Genomic DNA, 24,083 nt, shown 5'->3' on the forward strand with positions numbered 1-24,083 from the left:
AAGAAAAATATAAGGACGAAGAAAATGATGAAAATTAACAAAGTGATGAAAGAAATGATTGAGAGAATGATGAAATAAATAATGAAGATGAAGAAAAATATGATGAAAACTAAGAAAATGTAAACAATGGTGAAGAAAGTGAAATAAATGGTGACGATGAAAATGTGGAAAAAAGAAGATGAGGAAAATGATGAAAAAATGACAAAATTACCAAAATAAAACAAATTGCAAAAAAAAATACGAAGATGAAGAAAATGATGAAATAAGTGATGGGGATGAAGAGGAAGAAAAGACGAGGAGGAAGAAAAGCTTTCACATTTCTCAACCAGAGCCACCCCAACAGGCTCGCAGGTGGAAAAGCTGCTCGGACGCCGGCACAGAGCTGCTGATAAATCTAATCCTGAAGGATTGGAAATGAGGTAAAAGAAATTCTGATGAAAATTATGTACATGTACTTTGACAAGCTCATAAACACTGCAGCCATGATAAGTTTTCTTATTTTTTTTTTAAGACCCGACACAACTGTGTAAGCCCAAACTCTAATTTTTACAGCCCTGGGTTTGGAGATCTGTCATTGGGAGATATAATGGAAAGAATAATTGCCTGGTGGCTGCACAAACAGGAGATGTGTTGTCAGGCTGCAGTTTGGAGGCTACATCTGGCTTCAGAAATGATTGATGCTGTCTCTGTGTGTGATTCAGGAAACCATTTTTTCTCCTTTCTTCTTTTTTTTTTTTTTCCCCCTTTTCCCTCCCCCCGCTAACACAACCAGCGCGCCGAACCTTCAATTAAATCAGTATTAAAGAAAACTTTTGATTTATTCCTCCTGCACCGCGGTGCTGCGGCCGGGCAGCGCGCGGCCCTCGCGGCCGCGGAGGGCACGTGATTCCAATTTGAAATTAAAAAGTCATGTCTGAATAACACAACAGCATTCTCATTTCCTAATACTCTGCTTTTTACTACTTTGCATTCAACTGTGAAAAGTCTTTTAAAACTCTGAACAGCAGTAAAACTTGAATGAATTTTTGACCCATTATTGCATAGCGGGTGCGCTTTCCAAGTTGGAGAGACTGCCAAGTTCTCCCCACCTAATATTTCCACTTTAATTGTGCCACTTGAGAAATTTACGTGCCTCAAAATATGGCATGAATCTTACGCTTATTGCAGTATCATTAGCAGCAACATTTAAGCAACATCTGTGTGCTATAGAACTAATTGAAGTAGCAGAAGTGGCAGCTGTAAATCCACAGGAAGATGGCAGTTTGCACCCAGCACTGCTGAGTTAGCGGGTAACTGTCAGCCTGTTCCTGCAATCTGCTCTCGAGGACTACGGTACAGGCACACAATGTCCAAAAAAATACAGCGAGGAGGCTAATGATCCTATTAACCACTTTGCTGCACCAATTTGGCTGTTTTTCCAGTTTCCTTGTTGGATTTCATTATATATTTCACTGTTCCAGTAAAAAAGTCCAGTACGAGATGTGCTCGCTTACTTAAGTGGGGGGAAGCTCCAGCTTGGTTGAATCAACACACAAACCACTCTTTTTTCCTTTAAAATTCCACGTATTTCCCCGTCTTTCCCATTGTTTAATTTTTCTTCATCACGCACGCCTGGGTGAAAAAGAACTTTTCCCAACTGTTAATGCTGGTATTTAAAGCAATGACATTTTCCTCCCCGGGATGTAACATTTCCAATAATCAATAAAGCTGGAAGGCCGAGGAGGGGAGGAGAAAGTCTTGTTTTAGGCAGAAGGGTGGCAGCACATCTTCATCGGGGCCGGGAACGCCGCGCGTGGCCCTGATTGCACTAATTGCTGATTGCAGAGGGAGGAAGGCGCTTCCAGCAGCATGTCCTGGAATTACCGGCTAATCCAGGCACGGGGTTCAGAGCAGCGCCGCTCCTTCCCTCTCCATCTGCGTCTTGGGTGGGGAAGAGCAGCTTCAGCATCCCTACAGACACGAGGGATGGAATTGAAGAGGAAACAGGGGTGGTTTGGGGTCAGGGCAGCGGGGTTTTGGAGCTCACCTCACGGCGCATCGCCCCAGCCTTGGCCACCTCCATCCCGGCCATGGCGCGGCCCCGGGGAGCCGGCAAGGAGCCCCCTTGCCATGATCTGCTTGCCAAGAGCCCGAGATCATTAGAGGCCCAGCACGTCCACGCGACAGGCTGGGAGCCACCGGCATTTGTTGTCTTAATGCACAAGTACTCGGGGACTGGGCTGATAAGGAAAAAACTGTTTGGAATCTGCTGCTCTACACGCTCAGGGTGGCACGGGCCAGCCTGATATTGAAAATCAATAGTCACGTGGTGGTTTAAAGGTTAGAGGTCCCCTGAATTAACTTTCTAGTACTAAATTACCAGATCTATTTATTTATTTATTTACCTATCTGCCTCTTTACTTATTTATTTATTTGTTTCGCCTTTTGCAGTGACAGGGGGGGATGCGCTGGCTTTAAAGGGGCGCAGTCTGCACCTGGAGCCAGGAAACAGCAAAACATTTTAATACTTGGTGTGAGGATTTAAATGTGAGGATTTTACTAATGAGAAAATCTAGAAGACACAATGCTCAAAATGGCAATGGAGCCAGGGGCATTGGTAGTGGCCTGAAAATTAAAATGCTGCTTCAGTCTGTTAACTCACATCTGTATAATGCCTGCATTTGTCCTTTGTATAATATTTAAATTGATTCACCATTTATTATTACCAGTGTTTAGAAAATGTAAAGGAATGATATTATTTACAATATTTGTTCATTAGGAATGAACAAATAATACTGTCACAAATAAATTGAATGACTAGAGTCAAAGCTTGTGAAGACACAACATTGCTTTTCACCCCTGAGCACAGTGCACTCCCAAGGACTGCTCCAGTGTGTAGCTACTCACACCTGGAAGCACATTCATGACAGGTCTTTAGCTTCTCTGCTTTCAGGTACTGCAAAACCCATATTATGCTTTTTTTCACTGAATAGATTTCTTATTTAATTTATTCCAATGTTTCCCTTCCCCTTGTTTTCATTCCCCAGGTACACTGGCAGCCGGATTTTCAATATTGTCAGATCACAGAATACCCTGAGCAGGAAGGGGCCCGCAAGAATCAGCAAAGTCCAACTCCTTGAGTATTGGAATATTGAATATTTGCAGCCTGGGCTGGTGTTCCTCAGATGGGCCAACAGGGACCTGGGTCCCAGTGCCCGCTGGGCACTGTGGCTGTGGGAGCTTTGGGATTTGGGAATTCTGTTATGGGATTGAGATCTTGGGGTGTCTCTTGAATGGTTTGGGTTGGAAAGGGACCCCAAATCCCCCCCAGTGCCACCCCAGCCATGGCAGGGACACCTCCCACTGTCCCAGGTGCTCCCAGTGTCCAGCCTGGCCTGGGAGTGGCAGCAGTGCCAGGGGCTCTGGGGGGTGCCCAGGGTGCCCCACACTCCCTTTCCATGGGCACAGCCCCGGGTCCTGTCCCTTTGTGCCACCTGACCCCTCCGGGTGACTGCAGGGACAGCACATCTGGAGCAGCCACCGAGGCTCTGAAGCACCAGATGTGGCTGGAAAAAAAACACTTCCAGGGATTTTAGACGCTGCAAAAAGGATTTTTCTTTCTGGGTCAGGGACACTTCTGCAAAGCGCTTTTTTTCTAGAAATACTCGGCTGTTTTAAGGTTTATTGATTGCTACAGCTTAAATCTAATTTTCTCTTACCACAGTGAGCCCGTATCCACGCGTGCTGTCCCAGCCAGGAAGGGACACCCGGGTGCTGCCACCAACAGGGCACTGGAGCTGGGCCAGGGGCACAAATAAAGTCCAAAATAAGGGAAAAATCCAGGATAACCACTCAGGTCTCATTGCTGGACTAAATGAAGCACCTCTAAAAAAAATTTCCTAACTATGTATTATAGGATTTTTCCAGATAATCAGCAAGTGTCTTCTTTCAAAATTAAAGAATAATATGCTGATATTATGTAATAGCTAATAATATAAATAAAAATTTAAATTTTAAATTTTTATTTATATGATTAGTTTTTATATAATTTCAGCATATTATGATATACAGTATATCACACTATGTAATAATGACACATTATAATATAATACAATACAATACAGCACAGTATAATATAAATATTATAAATAAATGTTTAAATTAAACTGCAAACAGTTTAAAAATGAAAATTAAACATAATCTTCTCAGGTCTGGAATCTCCAGACTCCTGTTCATTAGTGTCAGAGCCATCCCTGACATGGCCACCTCCAATTTCTGGGTATTTACACGTGGAAAAATTTCCCCCTGCATACAGAGGCTTTGAATACACAATTCCCAAAATTCAACATAGGGCACACATTTTGATAAATAAATACATAAAAGGTTGTAATTAATACAAATCTCCTGGTGCTCAGGGTTTGCTCAACCCCTACACAATTTTACCTGTGTGAAGAGCCCTGGCCACACAGTGTAGGATCCACGTACCCACAAATTCCCACATAAATGGAATTATACCACAGTAGAAACCAGAAAACCATAATTTGAAAGCATAACATGGACCAAGACTCCCTGGTTTGCACATGCACAAAACAACCCTATAGAAACGTTAGGATTTATTTTTTTACAACTGTCATTTTCAACTAGCACACAACTCCCCCAATGTTTATTTCTGCCAGCAATCTTATTAATTCCCATACTACCTCTGGACCATGCTTGCACCACAGAAATAATTTTAATTGAACATTTATTAAAACAAATGCTTTGTCAGGATATCCCCACTCCATCTGGCCGCACTGGGCAGGCATTATTTCCTGGATGTGTCTGCTTTATGCAACGTCTTCTCCCACAGCTCTCGCTGACGACCAGAGCTGATGATTAGATTGGGGTGGCTTTTGCCCAGCAGTGTTTTGTGCCACAGCCCTCTCTGTCTCGTGGCCATGAGCTCACATCCATGCTCTCCACAGCACAGGGCTCTTCCTCCTCTGCTGCACAGAACGGGGTTTATTTGGGAGCCGCGTCCACAGCCCGCCAGGCTGACAAAAGGCAGAGATCTGCTATAAATAACCCACCCTGCCAGGCTGCACCAGCTGGGTTTGGTGGTTTTGTTTTTAGTTTTTGTTGGTTTGGATTTTTTGGGATTTTTTTTTTGTTTTGTTTTGTTTTGTTTTTTTGGTTTTTTCACTGAATTTGTGCAAGCTCAGTTGCAGAGATAAGAGTTGTGATAAGAAATATAATATGAATTGGGTTCCCAGCATTAAATTCCCCCTCTTGAAAATAAACGAAGCTGAGCTTTCCTCGTCCTCCCTCCCCACCACACTCACCTGCTGGCAAACACACTCTGGGCACCAAAAAGCCCTTTTCCTGCACTTTTAGCAGCCAAACATTATTTTTATTGCTGGCACCGCGAACAAACAGCAAACAAACAGGAGACACAGTGAATTCACAGCATTGTGCAGTTAATCCTCCATTCAGCAGCGTATCAAAGCACTTTTGTGCTACTTCTGCTGTGCTTCATCTTCATGAAAGCCACGATTTTTATGGAATATCTCCTTCGCCCCAAACCCGGGGCTCTCCCTCCGCCTTTGGCCAGACCACGGGAGATTTGTTTCCTCCCACAATGAGGGAAGTGATGTTTTCTGAAACTTCACAAGGCAGCTGGGTATTCGCTGAACTGGTTGGGTTTAATTTATTCCTCATCCAAAGCATGTAAAAGAAATGGTCTCTCCAATGGAAATTGCAAATGCTGCAGCACCCCCAAATTTGAAATTTATTTTCTGTGCTCCAGTAGTTTTCCGTTCTTCGGCGGCTTCGAGCATCTGCTTGTTTAGTGATTTTGGGAGGTTCTCATGCTTTTCGGCATTTCTGCTCTGCAGCAGGGCCCTGGGACACTCAGGAGCTCCCTGGTCACACAGAGCTGTGCCCACCTCGAGTCCTGTGCCCAGCTCAGGGCCCTCAGGACAGGACGGACAGTGAGGGGCTGGAGTTTGTCCAGGGAAGCTGGAGCTGGGGGAGCTCAGCCGGCAAATTCCACACTTTTGGTCAAAACTTCGTCTCAGTAGATGGATTTGTCTTCAAAAATGAAATAAACCCAGCAGTGCTCTGTAAACGAGGGTGAAGCTGTGGCTGTCCCATCCCTGGCAGTGCCCAAGGCCAGGGTGGACCATGGGGCACCCTGGGGCAGAGGAGGGTGTCCCTGCCATGGCACTGGGTGATATTGAAAGGCCTCTTTCAGTCCAGACCATTCTGTGATTTGATGAGCATCAAAGCAAAATCAAAGCACAACCTTTGGGTAGTGTGACATTCCAGGATCCCAAATACCCAAATAACTGACCCTGACTCTGTTGGTTCCACATCATTTTGCAGGGCATTAGAGAGGCAATATTTCTATGAAAATTTAATTTGAAAATGATGGAATAATCCTAATTTAGCAGGACATCTTCCCTCACGTTTGGCGCACGGTGTCGAATCAACAGTTGATATATTTGGTTTATTTTCTGTTGTCAGGCAGGGAGGGCTGTGACTCACAGGCACTCAGCACACACTGGAGTTTGTCTTCTTCTGAAGGCTCTGCTCCAAAATATTGTTCCAGTCACTCCCTATCCAAGGAGGTGATGATTCCCTATGAAAAGTTGGCATTAATTATTCTTCTGACTGTGACAACCATAACGAAGCCTATTTTTTATTAAAGAAGCGCAGACCAACATCAGTTTATAATTACATTATCCTTAATAACTGTTCCATGTATTTGCTGGCTCTCAGGTTCCAAACACGAGTTTGGAGGGAGGATGTCCGGGCTGAGATCCAGATGTGGGCGGTTTTTGGGCTCGGGGATGTTCAGATCTGTGACTGGGGCTTCTGCCATTGCTGGCTGGAATTCCCAAAGGCTTTAACATCCATGTCCTGCAGGGCAGAGCAAGGGGGCCCAGAGCCTGAGCCCAACCCTGCCCTGACCTCTCCCAGCCCTGTGGGGCTGGATGGGCCCTGGGATCCTCTTCTGAGCACGGGCTGCAAAGAATCCACATCAAATTCTGCTCCCCTGCTCATCACTGACTGTGGTTTGGGAAGATCAGGAATACCTAAGGCACAGACAGGCAGTTCACTGCCAAAATTTTGGATGGAGCCAAAACCAGTTTGGTGATAGCTGGGCAGAGCACAAAGAACAACAGGGGTTTTGTGGTGATGTGACACAAAAGTAAAGTTGGGCAAAGCCTGTCCGCATTTTCAGCAAACACCTCAAATCACAGAATCTGCTGGCTTATTTTATCAGCAGAAAAGGCTTCCTGCTTAAAAGGTTAGACAGAAATTTAAAAGGCAGCTCGCAATGAAAGCCAAGTTGAGGAAAAGAGAGAAAGAATCCAAGAGGCATCCCTGAGGAGAGGAGAGAGCACAGCAACGCGGCCATCAGCCACTCATGTGTCAGGAACAGATGATCTGCCCATCACAATTAAAGAGAGAGACTTGAAAAAAAAAAAGCCCCGCAAGGAAGCAGGAGGTGCCAGGAAAGCTGGAGTGGAGCGGGACTGGGAGAGGAGGAGATGAGGGGCAGGGAGAGGCAGCTGCCAGCAGGGACGGGCACCCCGGGCTGGCACCGGGAGCCGTCCCCCTAACGCGTGCCACCAACTGCACAATCCCGCTCGGAACGAGACAACAGCAAGTTAAACTCCTGGATCACTGTCACCGTGTCACTTACAGAAGGAGCTGCACCGGGGAGCAGTTGGCTGCTGGAGTAATTTGAATGGAAATGTCAGTTTTCACAACCTGTGATTTGAGGTGAGTGCCCTGCCATTATACAGCAGCTCTGTCAGGCTGAGTGCTCACTGCCACCTCCCCTCACATCCCAGCCTCCTCCTGCCACCAAAAAAATCCACATTTCCTCCCCTGCAACACCTGCAATCCCAGTAAAGAGCAGCTTGTGTGGGTGAGCACTGCCTGTGTATTCCCCTGTCCTGGCCAGATTTTAATCCTGATTTTTCTATTCTGGCAAAGGGATGTGCTTCAAAACCTCCCCGAAAGAGTGAGCTGTTCCTGAATAAATTGATTAATCGAGACTCGCACTGACCCCTGGGTTTTGTCTGAGTAAGGACTTCTGAGTATGGTCAATATGTCTTACTGCTAAATACTTGCAGGAGTTGCTACAATGAGGTTGTACACGTCTTATACACCTCTGTGACAGGCTCAATCAATTCCTGGCACTGCAAGGGGAAAAAAATGCTGTGCAGAAGTACCTATCCCTCAGCACCACCTTTGTGCATGTTATGTACACGTTTATCCAGATGTTATGGTGTTTAAAAGGCCACACATTCACTGCACACCTTGGGCACTGCTCTGTCTCCAGTGATTCAGCAGGAAATGGAGTTGAATCAGCATGGCTGGCAAGCAGGAACTCACTAAAGCTTAACTTCAATCACTTAACATCAGTTTAGAAGGACTGATAAGGATACAAACACAGTATTCCCACAATTTTACTGAATTTCAGCCTTTGTGAAAGCACCAGAAAGGCAAAGAATCCTGTGCCAGGTCCTGCCCACCCTGTGTCCTGGCACTCCATGCCCTATAAGTTGTCTCTCCAAATGCAAATTTCTCCTCCTTGGATGAGCAGGATGCTCTGCTTTAGGAAAAAAAATAAGAAGGTCTGTTGTTCAAAAGCAGAGCTGTGACAGCAAGATATTTGGGGTTTTCCATCCTCCACAGGCAGTAGACAATAAAGAAATGATTTTGCTGTTTATACATTGCCCACGGTGCCACAGATGTTGGGGTATCTGCAGGCAAAGCGAAGCTCAATCACCACTATTATTTTTCCTTTAAAGGAGAGGTTTCCTGAGTCAGTAAATCCAGGGGTTTTTCTTATTTTTTCATGCCAAACACAAATACGTCGGGAGAAAACCTCCTCTACAAAACACACAGCGAAAGAGATGGAAAACAAGCCAAATTTAGATTTTTGCCTGCAGGACAATTGAGAAACCACGACGCTTTCCTGGCTTCAAAACAGCTCCTTAGATCACAGGTGGCTGGGTTTTAAAGGGTAGAAAGCAAAGCTGTGTCTTTCCAGTGTCTCCTCCACAGCCTCCTGACTTTTATGTGTGCCCGGGCAGGGGAGCCTGGATCCTGTTGCAGCACTCTGTTGGACTATAAACCAATGATATTTGCTTTACCTGTGCACTATCTTCCATGCAACAAAACAACATTTACATCTGGGATCAATTTGCTTGAAATTAAAGTGCAGCTGCTATATCTCTTCTGCATCAAAAGTGTGGTGTTAAGGCTATAACACACAGACAGTTACACATTACTCGGCATTGTAATATTTAGATTTGTGTCATTTTCCATCTGAGGTAAAAAGCATCTTTAAATAAATGAGTGAACTTAGACTACATATTTTATGGGCTGTGTACTCGGCGAGATATATCCACATTTGCAACGTGCATGTTCTGAGCTCCAATTGCCAACTGCGTGTTTAGGCCTTGAATTTTAATGCTCCAACAAAGACGCGGCGTTGGGGTAGCTGGGGCTGTGTGCTCTGAAAAGTTCTGTGTGCTTGTGCAGGAGGGCTGGAGGAGTTTTGGGGGTGTTTTCAGGTAAAAGGGAAATGCAGATATACTTCCCCCTCCTTAAAAGGCTTTGGGGTGACCCAATTGCAGCCCTCCAGGACCCGAAGGGAGCTACAGGACAGATGGAGGAAAATGGGGAATGGCTTTAAACTGGGAGGAGGTTCAGGTTAGACACCATGAACTACAGGGTCAGATGGGGTTTTGGGAAGGAATTCCTGGCTGGGAGGGTGGGGAGGAGCTGGGATAGGATTCCCAGAGCAGCTGCGGCTGCCCCTGGATCCCAAGGCCAGGCTGGACACTGGGGCTGGGAGCACCTGGGACAGTGGGAGCTGTCCCTGCACAGGGGCTGGAACTGGATGGGCTGCAGGGTCCCTTCCAACCCAAACAATTCCATGATTTGATCATTCTGTTAACTACAACACACCGTTTTCTGATGTCTGGGGACAATTTGGCTCTGAAGTTTCCAGCCGGTTTTACCCAACACTGCTCCCTCTTAGCTCTGTATTTTTATTCCTCCCCAGATCACCAAATTCAGCCTGATATTCTCTTATTGTTTTACTGCTACTGACAGGAAACAGTTCAAAAGCCCTAAAAACACTGTCCAGGATGAAGGTTACTAAGCAGAGAGCAGGGCAGCTTAGTGAAATCAAGCTCAATGGTTATGTAGGTCATTTCAAACACAGAATATTCTACCTGAAAGCACAGAGTATCGGTTAAAACAAAAAAAAAAAAAAAAAGGAAGTGCAGCATTTCCAAGCTCTCAGTTCCTCCTGGCAGCTGCAATGTTTCGTGTTTCAGTGAAGATGAATCAGATTTTTTTTGGTGACAGTCAGAGAGAGGCTGCAGCCTCCGCTGGGCTCTGCTCAACCCCAGCAGATGAGAGGCTGTAGGATCTCCACATCTTCTGCTCCAGCTTTGGCAAAAAAGGACTTTTCCAGAGCAATCCCGCAGCGGCTGACATGACACAAAGCTGAGAAAGACAGGATGCTGCTCATCCAAAAGAATCAGATTATGTACCTGGACTTTATCCGCTGCCTGGAGAAGTGAGACAACCAATTAGTCCAACACAGCTTCTTTGCCATACCCAGGCTGGAAAACAGATTGAAGGGGTCAAAAACATTGGGAAGGCTCCCCATGATCTGACATTTGCCTTGTCACAATCTCCCTGACAGCCAGAAGGTTGGAGGCAGGCTGCTGGTCACGGGCAGCGACGGAAGGGAAGACTGATTGCCCAGCCGGGCACGGGAGCTGCTCAATTAACAGCCTGCTCCTCCTCAAAGCAGCAGCCCCTTCCCCAGCAACCCAGGCCGGGCTTAGGCTGCTCATTTGAGAGGATAAACAGGCTGTAAACAGCTGTGGCAGTGAGCAGACATGCCTGGGGTTCCCAGCCTGATATCCCTGTGCAGGCAGATGTGATCTCCAAGCTGAGACACTCAGAAGTCCAAACCTCGTTCCAGTCCCATCCTCTTCTGCACTCCACTGTAATTGCACAAGAATCTGCTTTAAAATGCAGTTTAAAGGCTGCAAAATGCACACTTCCATGGTCAATAAATCAGTTTCCTTTCGGTTTTTGCTATTTTTTTTCCAGGTTGTATTTCCGCAGAGTTAATTCTCTTTTTAGGGTTTGTCTCAGCCTGGGACATGAGAGTGGGCACTCACCTCATATCTTTGTAGATGATACAGGTCTATCTAGCTATCTATCTGTCTATATCTATCTATCTATCTATCTATCTATCTATCTATCTATCTATCTATCTATCTATCTAGCCATCCATCCATCCATCCATCCATCCATCCATCCATCCATCCATCCATCCATCCATCCATCCATCCATCCATCCATCCATCTATCATATCTATTTCATAGGTAAAAATCAGTTTTCTATTCCCCCACTATTCTGTGGTGAAATCCCATCCCTTCTGGCACCCATCTGTCACAGCCACTGGGAATGTCTGTGGCTCATCCTCCTCACTTTTTACACAGAAAGTAAAAAGCACAACAGCCCTGAGATCAAGAACTGTATGTCCTAACAAAAATAGGACATTTGGATAGGCAGAGATTGAGATCCTCTCTCCTAACCCACTTCTCCTGATGCTGCCCCACACTGCAGGCATTGAGCTCCTGATCAGGCTGGATCTCCGTTCACCAGTGGTGGCCAATCTTCTGACTGAGTGGGCGCTTAGGATGACAATATTTGGATGAAGGTTTGGAAAAACCCAGCCCAAACAAACCCTTCCAGCGGTGGAAATGCAGCCTTGGTTGGATATTTGGGCAAAGAGGGGTCCCCACCACACTCCCTCCAAATTAATAGAGATTTTGCTCATGAGCATTTTGTTCAGACAGGACAAAGGTTTTTTTTTTTTTTTTTTTTCTGGACACTACGAAGAAATAATTTCCTCCCACCAGTTATTTTGCCATTTAATTACTGAAAAGCTGCTGTGTGCCCACTGGCTCCCAAAATTCAGCCTGCATTTACCATGCTGATTGAAACAAATTTAGATTGGATCAAAAGCACATAAAATGTGTGTGATTCATGAAAGCAGAAATAAGGACCATGCTTGAGGTTTATGCTTCTAAAAATCACATGTCATAATCAACACTGAACCTCCTGGAAAGGCTCAGACATGAGAAGAAAGTCGTAGAATCAGAAAATGATAGAATGGGTTGGGAGGGATGTCAAATCCCACCCCAGTGCCACCCTGCCATGGCAGGGACACCTCCCACTGTCCCAGGTGCTCCAGCCCCAGTGTCCAGCCTGGCCTTGGGCACTGCCAGGGATCCAGGGGCAGCCACAGCTGCTCTGGGCAATCAACAAAACCAATTTTCCAGAACCTCCCAGTCTGCTCCAATGGAAATACGATGGGTTTTCCTTTTGCTCACCAGAGTTCTAAAGCTTTAACTCAAACCTGGATCCAAGCCCCCTTGGGGTTCCCGTCCTGCCATGATGGTGCTCCAGCCTTGGATGTGAGCAGGGCTGGGAGGGGCTGAGCAGAGCTGGATTCCAGATTGGCTGGAGTGCCCTGCTTTGAAGGGAGAGACAAGATTCCGTGTGGAACTGGGTCATCCCGGCGCCCATCGGAAATGAAAATTACATCACCGCGCCGTGGCCGTGCTCAGATAAAAGGGCTGCAGCTGTTCCCCTCATCAGCTCCCAGCAGCTCTGCCCTCGGGGTCATGCTGAGGGTTATTTTAATTAAACACAACCTCCCCCAGCCACCCTGACCTCGGCTGGTGCCTAAGTTGGGTTGAGCCCTATCCTGGACTGGACCCTCATCTTCCTCCTCGTTCCTCCCACGGGCAGGAGCTCCTCTTCCATCTGCCCTGCTGCCATCTGCAGCCAGAATTTCAGCAAAAAGAACAGCAATTCCACCCCAAACAACAGCCCAGCACTGGATGGGCAGCCCTGGCACCTGGCAGCACCCACAGGCGTGGAGCAGCATCCCCGTTCCTGCAGGTTGGATGATTGATCAGGGAGAAGAGCCCAGGAGGAGTTCCCCACGCTCCCATCTCCTCCAGGAAAACTCACACAACAAATAAAAAGCCCTGTTTAAAATAACTAAACAAGGCACTTAAAGAGGTTTTAAAAATTGATAACTCCGCGCACGGGATCGATCTTAATTACTGCCCAGGTGGAATTTTTTTTTTTTTCCCCTCTTCTGGCTTTTTTCAGCTCAAAAACTCACCCACCTCATTAATGAGAAACGTTAAGGGCTCCTTAACAATGTCCTTTCATCAGCCCGAGGTGCTGCCAGCATCCCGCTCACGTCAATTTGCACCTCCTGGTCCAGCTCCTGCACCCCGGCCGCGAGTGATGGAGCGCAGACCCCCGGCTCCGGCCGGGCTGGGCACCTCCTACGGCCCCAAATTCCCAAATTCCCAAATCCCTGGCTCCAGCTGGGCTGGGCACCTCCTCCAGCCCAAATTCCCAAATCCCCAAATCCCCGGCTCCAGCTGGGCTGGCCACCTCCTCCAGCCCCAAATTCCCAAAATCCCAAATTCCCAAATTCCCGGCTCCAGCTGGGCTGGGCACCTCCTACGGCCCCAAATTCCCAAATTCCCAAATTCCTGACTCCGGCCGGGCTGGGCACCCCCTCCAGCCCCAAATTCCCAAATTCCTGGCTCCGGCCAGGCTGGGCATCCCCTCCAGCCCCAAAATCCGGGCCGGGGATGCTCTGCATCAGGCTGGGGAGCAGCCTTCCAGAGAATTTCTCCAGGGTGCACATGGAGGTGCTACAGCCCAGGGAGGATCTGCTGGGGAGCTCAGGCACTGGGATCCCTTCTCAATAATCTGGTTTTCCACAGAAATCTTCTAGTCCTGGGAAGATACGGCATCCCAGAGTGCGTTGAGTGGGAATGGACCATAAAAGTCATCCCGTTCCACCCCAGCCATGGCAGGGACACCTCCCATTGTCCCAGGGAAAAAAGAGAAGAGAGGAAAAAAAGAAAAAATGGAAAAAAAGAAAAAATATGAAAAAGAGAAGAAAAGAAAAAATAAAAAAGACAGAAAAGCAAAAAGAAAAAATAAAAGAGAAAAAAAAAAACAGGAAAAAAGAGGAGAGGAAAAAAAGGAAAAAGAGAAAAAAAAGAAAAAAAAGAAAAAAATAGGAAAAAAGAGAAGTGAGAAAAAAAAGAGAAAAGGTAAAGAGAGAAAAGTAAAACAAAAAAAGAAAAGAGAAAAAACAGGAAAAAAGAGAAGTGAAGAAAAAAAGAAAAAAGAGAAAAATAAAAATAAAAATAAAAGAAAAAATAGGATAAAAGAGAAGAAAAGAAAAAAGAGAGAAAAGTAAAAAGAGAAAAAAGGAGAAAAAAGTGAAGGAAAAAGAGAAAAAAAACTAAGGAGAGAAAAGTAAAAAGAGATAAGAGAAAAAGAAAAAAAGTAAAAAGAAAAAGAAAGAGAGACAAAAAGAAAAAAGGAAAAAGAAAAATGAAAAAGGAAGAAAAAAGAAAAAAGAAAAAGAAAGAGAGAAAAACGAAAGAGAGAAAAAAGGAAAAGAGAAAGAAGAAAAGAAGAAAAAAGAAAAAGGAAAAAAGAAAAAAGGAAAAAGAGAAAAGAAAAAAGAGAAAAGAAAAAAGGAAAAAAGAAAAAAGAAGAAAAAAAGAGAAAAAAAAAGAGAAAAAAAAGAAAACAGGGAAGAGAAAAAAAGAGGAAAAAGAAAAAGAGGAAAAAAAAAAGAGTAAAGAGGAAAAAAAGTTTAAAAAAGGGTAAAAAAGAGAAAAAAATATAAAAAAAAGAGGAATGTCCCTGCTGCCCTGCACAGATGATATAAATTTAAAGTAGGAGGAAAAATGATTAAAAGTGGCAATCTGTGATTTTTTCAGAAAAAATAATCATAGTGGCATTGGGGTGAAAGGGATCTTAAAGACCATAATAAGTAATAATGATAATAATAAAAATAATTATAGTAATAAATGTTAAAAGAAACAATAGTTTAAAATCACCACTCATTTCTAACTTAACATGATTTGGAAAGTGTCCTACTAACAACAGCAATTCCACTGATAAAGAAAATATCAATTATCACTTTTAAAAAAAGTTCCCAATGCTTGAGAACTGCTTAAAAAAACGAAATAGAAACTCTGAAGGGCCAGCTCTTGCTCACCCCAATCAGATGACTAATTCCTCTAATTCCAAAGGCCAGGAAATTTGGGCACATCTCGAGGAAGGTCCCCACCACGCCAATGAATCGTTTTTCTGTTCGAGATGCCTCCAGTCTGAGCTCATTGCGCCGCAAACCCGGCGTGCATGGAAGTGATCTGTAACAATCCCGAGGCCTGGGGCCCTTTTCCATTTGGGATTGATACATGGGCTGGAATCTGCATTTTTCATTGAACAGTACAACCAGTGTGGCTGCAGCTCTGCTGCAAATCCGATGCAGGAAATACAAGAGAGTCCTTCAAAAATATTCCCACTTGCCTTGGACTGGCTGCAGAGCTTGTTTGTAAGGGGAAAAAAAAAATAAGAACCTGCTGCAAAATTCAGTTTCTTCCCTGGTCAAGGGCATCTATTTCATTCGCAGTGTAATTCTGCCAAAACAAATATTATTTTTGACTCTTTCATTATCCCTGGCCCTGGGAAGGGCTGGAGCAGCGTGCTGGTCTGGGATGCTGCAGGCCAGGATGTGCCAGGCTGGCTGGGGGCACTGGCAGGGCAGGGAAAGCCAATTCCCAGGGGAAAAGCACAGCGCTGGTGCCTGCCAGGGGGCAGGGGCTGGCTTGTCACATACAGAGGGTGTGGGGTGTTTCATCAGCTCCAGACACCGTCGTCAACCTCACACATGGGACTGGCACCCTGGGCATCTGTGGGGGGGCAGAGTGACCCAAATCCAACCCAACCCCAAACCCCAGCACCTCCTTGGTGTTGCATTATTGTAGTTTATTACTACTTTGCTTATATACAATATATATATATATATATATATATACACACGCAATTTATCTATCTCTATAATTTGCCTTTTATATATATATATGTATATATGTATGTACGTATGTATATATGAATGTATGTATACACGTATGCATGTCTATGTATCCGTACCCACACAAACACATGTATTTCACTATAGGCAGATGCATTTTGGGGTGCTCAGGGTTATTCCTGTTCAAAGCCCCCCCAGACCCCCCGAGCCTGGGGGGACCCGGCCCCGCTGCGCCCCCAGCCCTGCGCCGCGCGCCCTCTGTCGGGCAGCGCCCGAACTGCACCGCCTGGCCCGGAATGTCCCTGTCCCTGTCCCCCTGTCCATCCCTCCCCGTCCCCCTGTCCCTGTCCCCCTGTCCATCCCTCCCCGTCCCCCTGTCCCTGTCCCTGTCCCCCTGTTCATCCCTCCCCGTCCCCCTGTCCCTGTCCCTGTCCCCCTGTCCATCCCTCCCTGTCCCCCTGTCCATCCCTCCCTGTCCCCCTGTCCCTGTCCCCGTCTCTGTCCCTCTCCCTATCCCCGTTCCTGTCCATGTCCACGTCTCTGAATGTCCCTGTGCCCTCCCTATCCCTGTCTGTGCCTTTAGCCATGTCCCTGTCTGTCCCTGTCCCTGTCCTTGTCCCCCTATCCATCCCTCCCTGTCCCTGACTGTCTCTTCCTGTCCCTGTCCTTATACTTGTTCCTGACTGTCCCTGTCCTTGTCCCTCTGTCCATCCCTCCCTGTCCCTGTCCTTAGCCCTGTCCCTGACTGTCTCTTCCTGTCCCTGTCCTTATCCTTGTTCCTGACTGTCCCTGTCCTTGTCCCCCTGTCCATCCCTCCCTGTCCCTCTCCATCCCTGACTGACCCTGTCCAAGTCCCTTTCCCTGTCCATCCCTTCTTGTCCCTGTCCTGTCCCGCCGTGCCTGTTCCTGCCCATCTCTGCCTTATCGATCCCCTCCTTTCCCTTTCCCTTTCCCTGTCCCCGTCCCTGTCCCCTGTCCATCCCTGACTGTCCCTGCCCACCCCATCCACCTCCACCTGTCCTGTGCATCTCTGACTGATCCTGTCCATTTTTCTGTCTGTCCCTTCTTGTCCCTGTCCTGTCCCTGCCCCGTCCAGCCCTGTTCTGTCCCCCCGTGCCTGTCCCTGCCCACCCTGAATACCCGACCCAGAACAGGATTTCTCTCCCAAAATTGGTTGTTTCCCTGGGAAAGGCATCGCCTGCCCCAATCCCAGCACTCCCCATCCCCATCCCCACAAAAACAAAGTCACATCCCTGAAAAAGCCCAAACACCTGAAAATAAAAACCCATTGAGGGATGCAAATGTGGGAAAGGTTAAAGTTGACATTTGCTGCTGCCTGCTTTCGGTGGCAGCATGCATTAGGGATATAACGAAATAATAAAATACACCCAAACTGTACATATTATAAGGCCGTATTTTTATCTCGGGGTTCTGGTGACACGTACAAACCACTTGAGCTTTGCTTCTGTGCTTTATATCGCCACGAGAAACCCTTGATAAAAATACAGCTTTATATTGTGCAGTGGGGTATAGTTTATTTTCCCCATATATCACACCCTGTGTTTTATTTATAAACAGACCCAAAGACACTTCCACATGCAAAGCAGTTTTTTTATTGAAGTAATTCCAAGGTATCAATAATCCTGGATTAACTAAAGCACTGCCACACAATAATTTTTGGGGGGCAGCAATGGCCTTTCTAAAGAGACATCCATGAAAATATGATAAAACACATAAAAAAATCAGTATTTCCATCTTACAATTTACGATTCCCATACTGGAAATTTCAGCTTCTTGTGGCTCGTACTCGCAGAGAACCCTGCTAAAACCACCTCAAAATTTAACTTTAATGTCTCTTGAATCCTTCCAACGGAGAGGCTACGGGAAATAAAGCTTTGGAAAACAGAGACACATGGAAATCTGAAGGAAAACTCGAATGATAAAGGAATGTACTGCTGATAAGGAAGCAACTATGATGAGCTTTTCAGTATTTTGCCAAATTTGGCTAATCAAGCTGCTTATCCAAAATACACAATTTGTCAGCAGAATGTGTTTGCCTGCTCTACGCAAAAAAAAAACATTCCCATCTTCCAGTCCAAAATGAAAATGCAGGAGCAAGGAATTCAACAGCTGCCTGCTTCTGCATGGATCTCACTGTGCTCCTGTAACTCCTGCTCAGGTAAAAAACACCATTTTATGCCCCAAAGTGGGGAGGGGGAGCCGGGCAGGGCCCCCGTGCCAGGCTGGGCCACTCGCCGTGAGCCAGACACCTCCTCAGGGGGAAGCCTCCACCTCACATTGGCCACGTCCCTCCCACTCCCTTATCCCTGCTTTAATGGACATTAAAAATAGAACAAAACAGGGCTGGAGACGGGAACAAAAATCCATGCACAACAGGCCCGGATCGCTGTAGTCATTCTGCTGTAAAATGTAAAAACAAGAAAGGGCAGCCGAGCTGCCTCCCCCAGGACGCATCCCGCTTTTTTAATATAGCGGTGCCACCACACATTTCACTTTGGATGTTGCATTATATTTATGTGTCACTCAAATATTTACCATTTTCCTGAATTCTGCTGGGTGCTGTGAGAGAGAGGGGGCTCGTTTCAGGCCGAGGAGCCGTGGCCGTGTGCCGGGGCTGGGGAGCGGCCCCCTCCCTGTGCCAGCTTCTCCTTGTGCAGCCTCTCGTGGCGCAGCAGCCACTCCTTCATCAGCTGGCCCCCGCCGTAGCTGCCGCTGTCCCCGCTGCTGCGGATCACCCTGTGGCACGGGATGATGATGGGGATCTGCAGAACACCCCAGAAACCCGCGAGGAGCGAAGGGTGAGGCCGAGGGGAGCCAGGAGAAACGGGACGCGTCCCTCAGTGATTGTGGGGATGGTTATGGGGATCTGCCACAGGCTGGGCTCCATGGGCTTGGTGTTCTCCAGCCTGAATGGTGCTGGGATTCCATGAGAGTGGAAATCCAGCACTGCAAAAGCCAGCAGCTGTGTGGCACTGGGCTGGCAGGGACGTGGAGCTCCCACATCAGAGCACAAACAGAGTCCTTCAGCACCCCTGGAGGCCACCCCAGTTCTCAGGAAAAAAACAGCCATGGACAGGAATTTTAATACATAAAAAATGATGTGAAGTCTTTAAAAGGATAAACTTGAGGTATTAAATCCCATATATAAAATGTTCCCTGCAGCACCAGGTCCTGCTGAGCCCTCCGTGCCCAGGGTGGGGAACGAAGCCTCACAGACCCAAAATGCACATGGAGAACTCTTTAAATTGGACACTGGGATGGAATTGCTCCCTGGCAGGGTGCTGGGCTGGCACAGGTGCCCAGAGCAGCCGTGGCTGCCCCTGGATCCCTGGCAGTGCCCAAGGCCAGGCTGGACACTGGGGCACCCTGGGACAGTGGGAGGTGTCCCTGCCATGGCAGGGGTGGGATGGGATGAATTTTAAGGTCCATTCCCACTCAACCCACTCTGGAATACCAAGATCATCCCAGGACTAGAAGATTTCTGGGAAAAACCAGATTATTGAGAAGAGATCCCAGTGCCTGAGCTCCCCAGCAGATCCTCTCTGGGCTGCAGCACCTCCATGTGCACCCTGGAGAAATTCTCTGGAAGACCAAGGCACTATTTATTATTTAGCAGCCAGTCAATCCAAAGTGGGCTGTGAATTTTTAAAACCTCCAAAAGGAGAAGTTTGATTCCGACCTAACCAATTTTAAGAACTCTTTTTTTTTTTTCCCCTCTCTGCCTTCTACTCCCTATCATTTATAACCACACGACACAGATTCTGCAAAATCAATGCCAGAAGTTACATAATGGACTGATAATGCAGAGGAGAACATAAACATTTTTTTTTTGGTTTTTTTTTTTTTTTTTGGTTTTTTTTTTTTTTTAATTTTTTATTACAGGTGATTATCATAGCTGAAGTACACACCATAAAAACTGCCATCCATCATCTCTAATCACGGGTGTGTTTTGGTAACTGCATAGTAATGGCACTGCAAACGGTGGGGCTGGGACAGCATCACTCACCCACAAGGGCAGCTCTCACAAATTTGGGGATCTCCAGTCAAAAATTGTAATTTATTTCTGTGTAGACACGCAGACAAATTGCACACTTTACCCTCACTCATTTTAATCCCATTTAATCACACAGTTCAAGCACTGTGGTGTATTTGAGCCTGGGATACACAAACCCCAAAGTAGCTGAACAGGCCAGAAATTGAGAGGGATTTTTTTGAGGGTGTTCTTTCAGTTTACTTAACTAATTTCAATGTCTGAAATATAAAATCTTAATCTCAGCCCACATTAAATGAGAATACACACAGGTGCTAATTGTTGATCAGTGTTTAAATAAAAAACTGCTTCCAATATCTGCTTTATTTGGATGTGGCAATGCCACAAGTGATTAATCCATCTGTGACAGCTCCAGTGAGTACCAATAAAAGCTTTGCTCCATGCCAAGCCATCCCACTGCAGGTTTATGACTTCTTCAAAGAAATTGGGATTTTTTTTTGCAAGTGTTTTTCTGGTTTGGGGTTTCTCTGCCTTTACACTCCCCGCAGTTACTGCAGGAGGCTTGGCTTGAGTGACAAAGCCATAATAATACACTGTAAAACATCTCTGAGGTTCATTTGCAATTCTTTAAAAACACACACAGTAAAGCAGCAGAGTTTGGTGGCAAGGCTATAAATCTTGGTGGAGAAAAAGCAAAAAAAAAGGACTTTATTTTCAGATGTGGGGTCTTGGATGATCCCTGGGTGGGAGCAGGACCTGCTCACAGCACAGGGAAGTGGGGCTGAGCTGTGACCACCCAGCACACAGAGGGGGTACGAAATTAATGCCACTTTTTCCATGGCCAAAACAAAGAATTCCACGCTGAGATTGTCCCAACACAAGCACCCATCTGTCACCCTGCACAGCTCTGGATGTAGGAGTGGTACAAAGACCATACCAGCGCTGTAATTTAAAAATATTGAATATTGCTTCAGTTTGGCTTAATTGTGGTGACAACGTTCAGCCTACTAAAATAATTAAACCTGCTAAAATTTATTAGGGCCCTAAGGACATTTTAGAGGGAGAACTACCCTAGTCTGGAGCTTTAATGCCTCAGCTACATTTAATGTAATTTTTATCAATAACCAAGCAGCTCATAATATTATAGCACCGCTGAAATCTTCATGCTGCGAAATCTAATTCCTCTCCCCCACGAATCCATCACACGCACAGCCCCTACCTCAAACGCTATAAAACTTCCAAACCCAGAGATTTGTCTCCAACAAAAAAATAATATGAAGGAGCCCTCGGATCGATGCCGGAGTCCCTCTGATTCGGGCACCAGCTGAATATTTTCTCCAACTTCGCTTTTGTTCTTCTGGGTAGAGGCCCACAAGGGAAAGAGCTTGTTTTCACTCGCAGCCTCATCAATACCTAAATCCTGGTGAACAAGTGACACTGAGAAGCTGTAATCAATAGCTCCCTGTGCGTTTTTTCTTCTGGTCAAATGGTTCAGCACTACTGACAGCCCTGACACTCGGAACACGATGCTAAATCTTTATCAACAGCCATCTGGGTGAGTGGCAGAACAAGGCTGGGCCGGTCATTAGCGCTCCTGGCGATCTGTGAATAAACCAACTCCTCCAGAACGGGTTTGTTTAGGGAAAAAAGGTGGGGGAAAAGCTCCCTGCCCACAGGATGGATCGCTCTGAGCTGCTTTCAGGGAATTTCGGCGCTCTGCATGTTCCCAGCGCTCAGTTTGAGAGGAGGGGAAGGTCCCATGGTGTGGCTGGAGAGCTGCTGATGTGCCTGGCAAAATGGAAACAGCTGAGGGATCACACTGAGACACACTCAGCAAAAAACAGACCCGTGGCTTGCTCATGTCACAGAAGCCCAGACTGGCTTGGGCTGGCAGGGATCTTAAAGATCACCCAGTTCCACCCCCTGCTTTTTCTCCACCTCTTCCCCAGCAGAAACAAATCCCATGGTGTGACCCAGCGTGGGTCTCAGGTTATCACTGGCCACCAAAGGAAGCAAAGGTTTTGGGAATGGAAATAGTAGGGAAAGGCTCAACCCCAGAGGGTGCTGGCACTGCCCAGGGAATGGGCACAGCCCCGAGGCTGCCAGAGCTCCAGGAGCACTGGGACATCACTGCCAGGGATGCTCAGGTGGGATCTGGGGTGTCTGTGCAGGGACAGGGGATGGACTGGATGATCCCTGTGGGTCCCTTCCAGCCCAGGACATCCCCTGGTTCCATGGCTGAACACACAGGTTCTTTGATGTGTCCATGGTGTTTGAGATCCACCCACCACAATTTTCTCACCAACACACAACTGCTCCCTCAGTGTTCCAAACAGTTTGGTTGAGTATCCATGCTGTAGCTCAATGTTACATCCATGATTCAGCATGGATTGGTGCAATATCCTCGATTTAGGACAGACTGGTACCAGGATCAGGCTGTGCCCCTGGCTGGGGTGAGCCCAAGGACCAGCACAGCTGCAGAGGGCACAAACCCAGTGCAGACAGCTCTGGGTGCTGTGATCAGACCTCTGAGGATGTCTTATTTAAGGCACACAACACTCATTTAGGATGGCCTTGGACTAATCATCCCAACGTTCTCCATTTCCCATGAGCTTCTGCGATTTCTTTTTGATCCTCCTCTACCAGTCTAATGAGATTTTTAATTGAACTTTATGGGTTCCCTTTGAGGAGCACAGACCTCGCAATCAGTGCGAACCACAGCAAACTCTGGGAAGCCTCTCCTGAGAAAGGTGAGCCATCCTCACCCTGTCCTGGCCAGGAACTGAGGCAGCTGCTGCTGCTGCTGCTGGCACCTCTTCCACCTTCTCGTGAAGCTGAGGGTGGAATTCAGCCCAGGAATTACGTGGAGCATCCCAGCTGCAAGGGGAAACCTGTGGAATGCACTCTACCCAAATTAAAGGCCAAGCTTTGATTCATAGCGGGGAGAAATGTGCTGGTGTCCGGTGGAGGAAGATGAGTTTGTGATTTCACCCAAGTGTTTGAGGGACAATGTGATGCCAGCTCAGGGTTGTTTCAAAGGGCCCTTTTTCCTGGTACTGCCACCCTCACTCAATCAGGGTTATCACAAATCCATCCTGCACCACACCAGGTTGCTCCAAGCCCCATCCAAGCCTTGAGCACTTCCAGGAATGAGTGTGGGGTTTGAATGAGGGTTCAGAACCTGGGTGGCTCTTGAGCAATTTCTGACCTCTCATGTTTTATCCCACTGGTCCTCTCAGTATTTTCTTTAATCAGATTTCTACGAGGCTGCAAGGTGGAGTTGCAAATTGGGTCAGAAAATCTGTTTTCGCAAGAGCTGATGGCTTTATACGCAGAAATAACAAAGGTGAGGGGTTTTTTTTTTGCAGTGCCACATTTTATCTTTATCTCTCACCTCATGCATAAAATCCCTGTGTACTGCACACAGCCAGCCTGCACACGATGGCTCACAGGCGAAGGACCAGGAGACATTTCTGGGGGAAATATCAGGAGCACTGAGCAGTTGCTCACACTCAGGTGCAAAAGGATGATGTGTGTGTGCGTGTTTGCATGTGGAATAGGGATGGAATTTCAGATTACCTCCAGGAGATGAGCAGTGGCAAAATTGTGGTTTGCGATGGGCAGGACTCTCATTACAGCACTGATTTTTTTCTTTTTTTAATCATCGGCTTTCTATGATGAAATATTGAGGTGGTATTATATTAATACAGCTCTTTTTCCCTACAGCTATACATTATTATCTATAACCATAGCTTAAAAATTTTCTGCTGGGGACAGAAACCACTGCAGCCACGGTATGGGCTGGGAAATGGCAATAATAACTAGGACCCCATTTAAAAAAATTGCAGGAGCTTTGCTGTATATTTTCAGAACTATTTTCATCCTTCCTCACAGGGGAAAAAGCAGGAATTTTCACACCACAACCTGCTGTTACTGCTACTTTGGATGCTGCTGCTCCACTGCAGCCTGAGGGCAAAGCTGGGTACATTTCTAGGCGATGGCAATTACATCTCCTTTTGCACAACACTGGATTGTTATTCTTTGAGAACTGTTTCCTGCAGGTTTGCATTGGATTGCCTTATCTTAATGTACACCAGATTATATTGGAAAGCATTCCATCATAT

The 24,083-nt window shown here is 46.5% G+C and overlaps 1 protein-coding gene across 1 annotated transcript in view; it reads right to left on the minus strand.

The window, feature by feature from the left end:
- Nucleotides 1-17,537: 17,537 nt before the first annotated feature.
- The window catches only part of MGMT (O-6-methylguanine-DNA methyltransferase), a 134,736-nt gene continuing 128,190 nt past the window's right edge, over nt 17,538-24,083 (minus strand). Inside the window, exon 6 of the mRNA XM_063162984.1 lies at nt 17,538-18,730. Coding sequence (XP_063019054.1) covers nt 18,551-18,730 — 180 coding nt within the window. The 3' untranslated portion in view covers nt 17,538-18,550. The remainder of the gene's footprint in view (nt 18,731-24,083) is intronic.

The sequence above is a fragment of the Melospiza melodia genome, chromosome 9, assembly GCF_035770615.1.
Source record: "Melospiza melodia melodia isolate bMelMel2 chromosome 9, bMelMel2.pri, whole genome shotgun sequence".
Lineage (NCBI taxonomy): Eukaryota > Metazoa > Chordata > Aves > Passeriformes > Passerellidae > Melospiza > Melospiza melodia.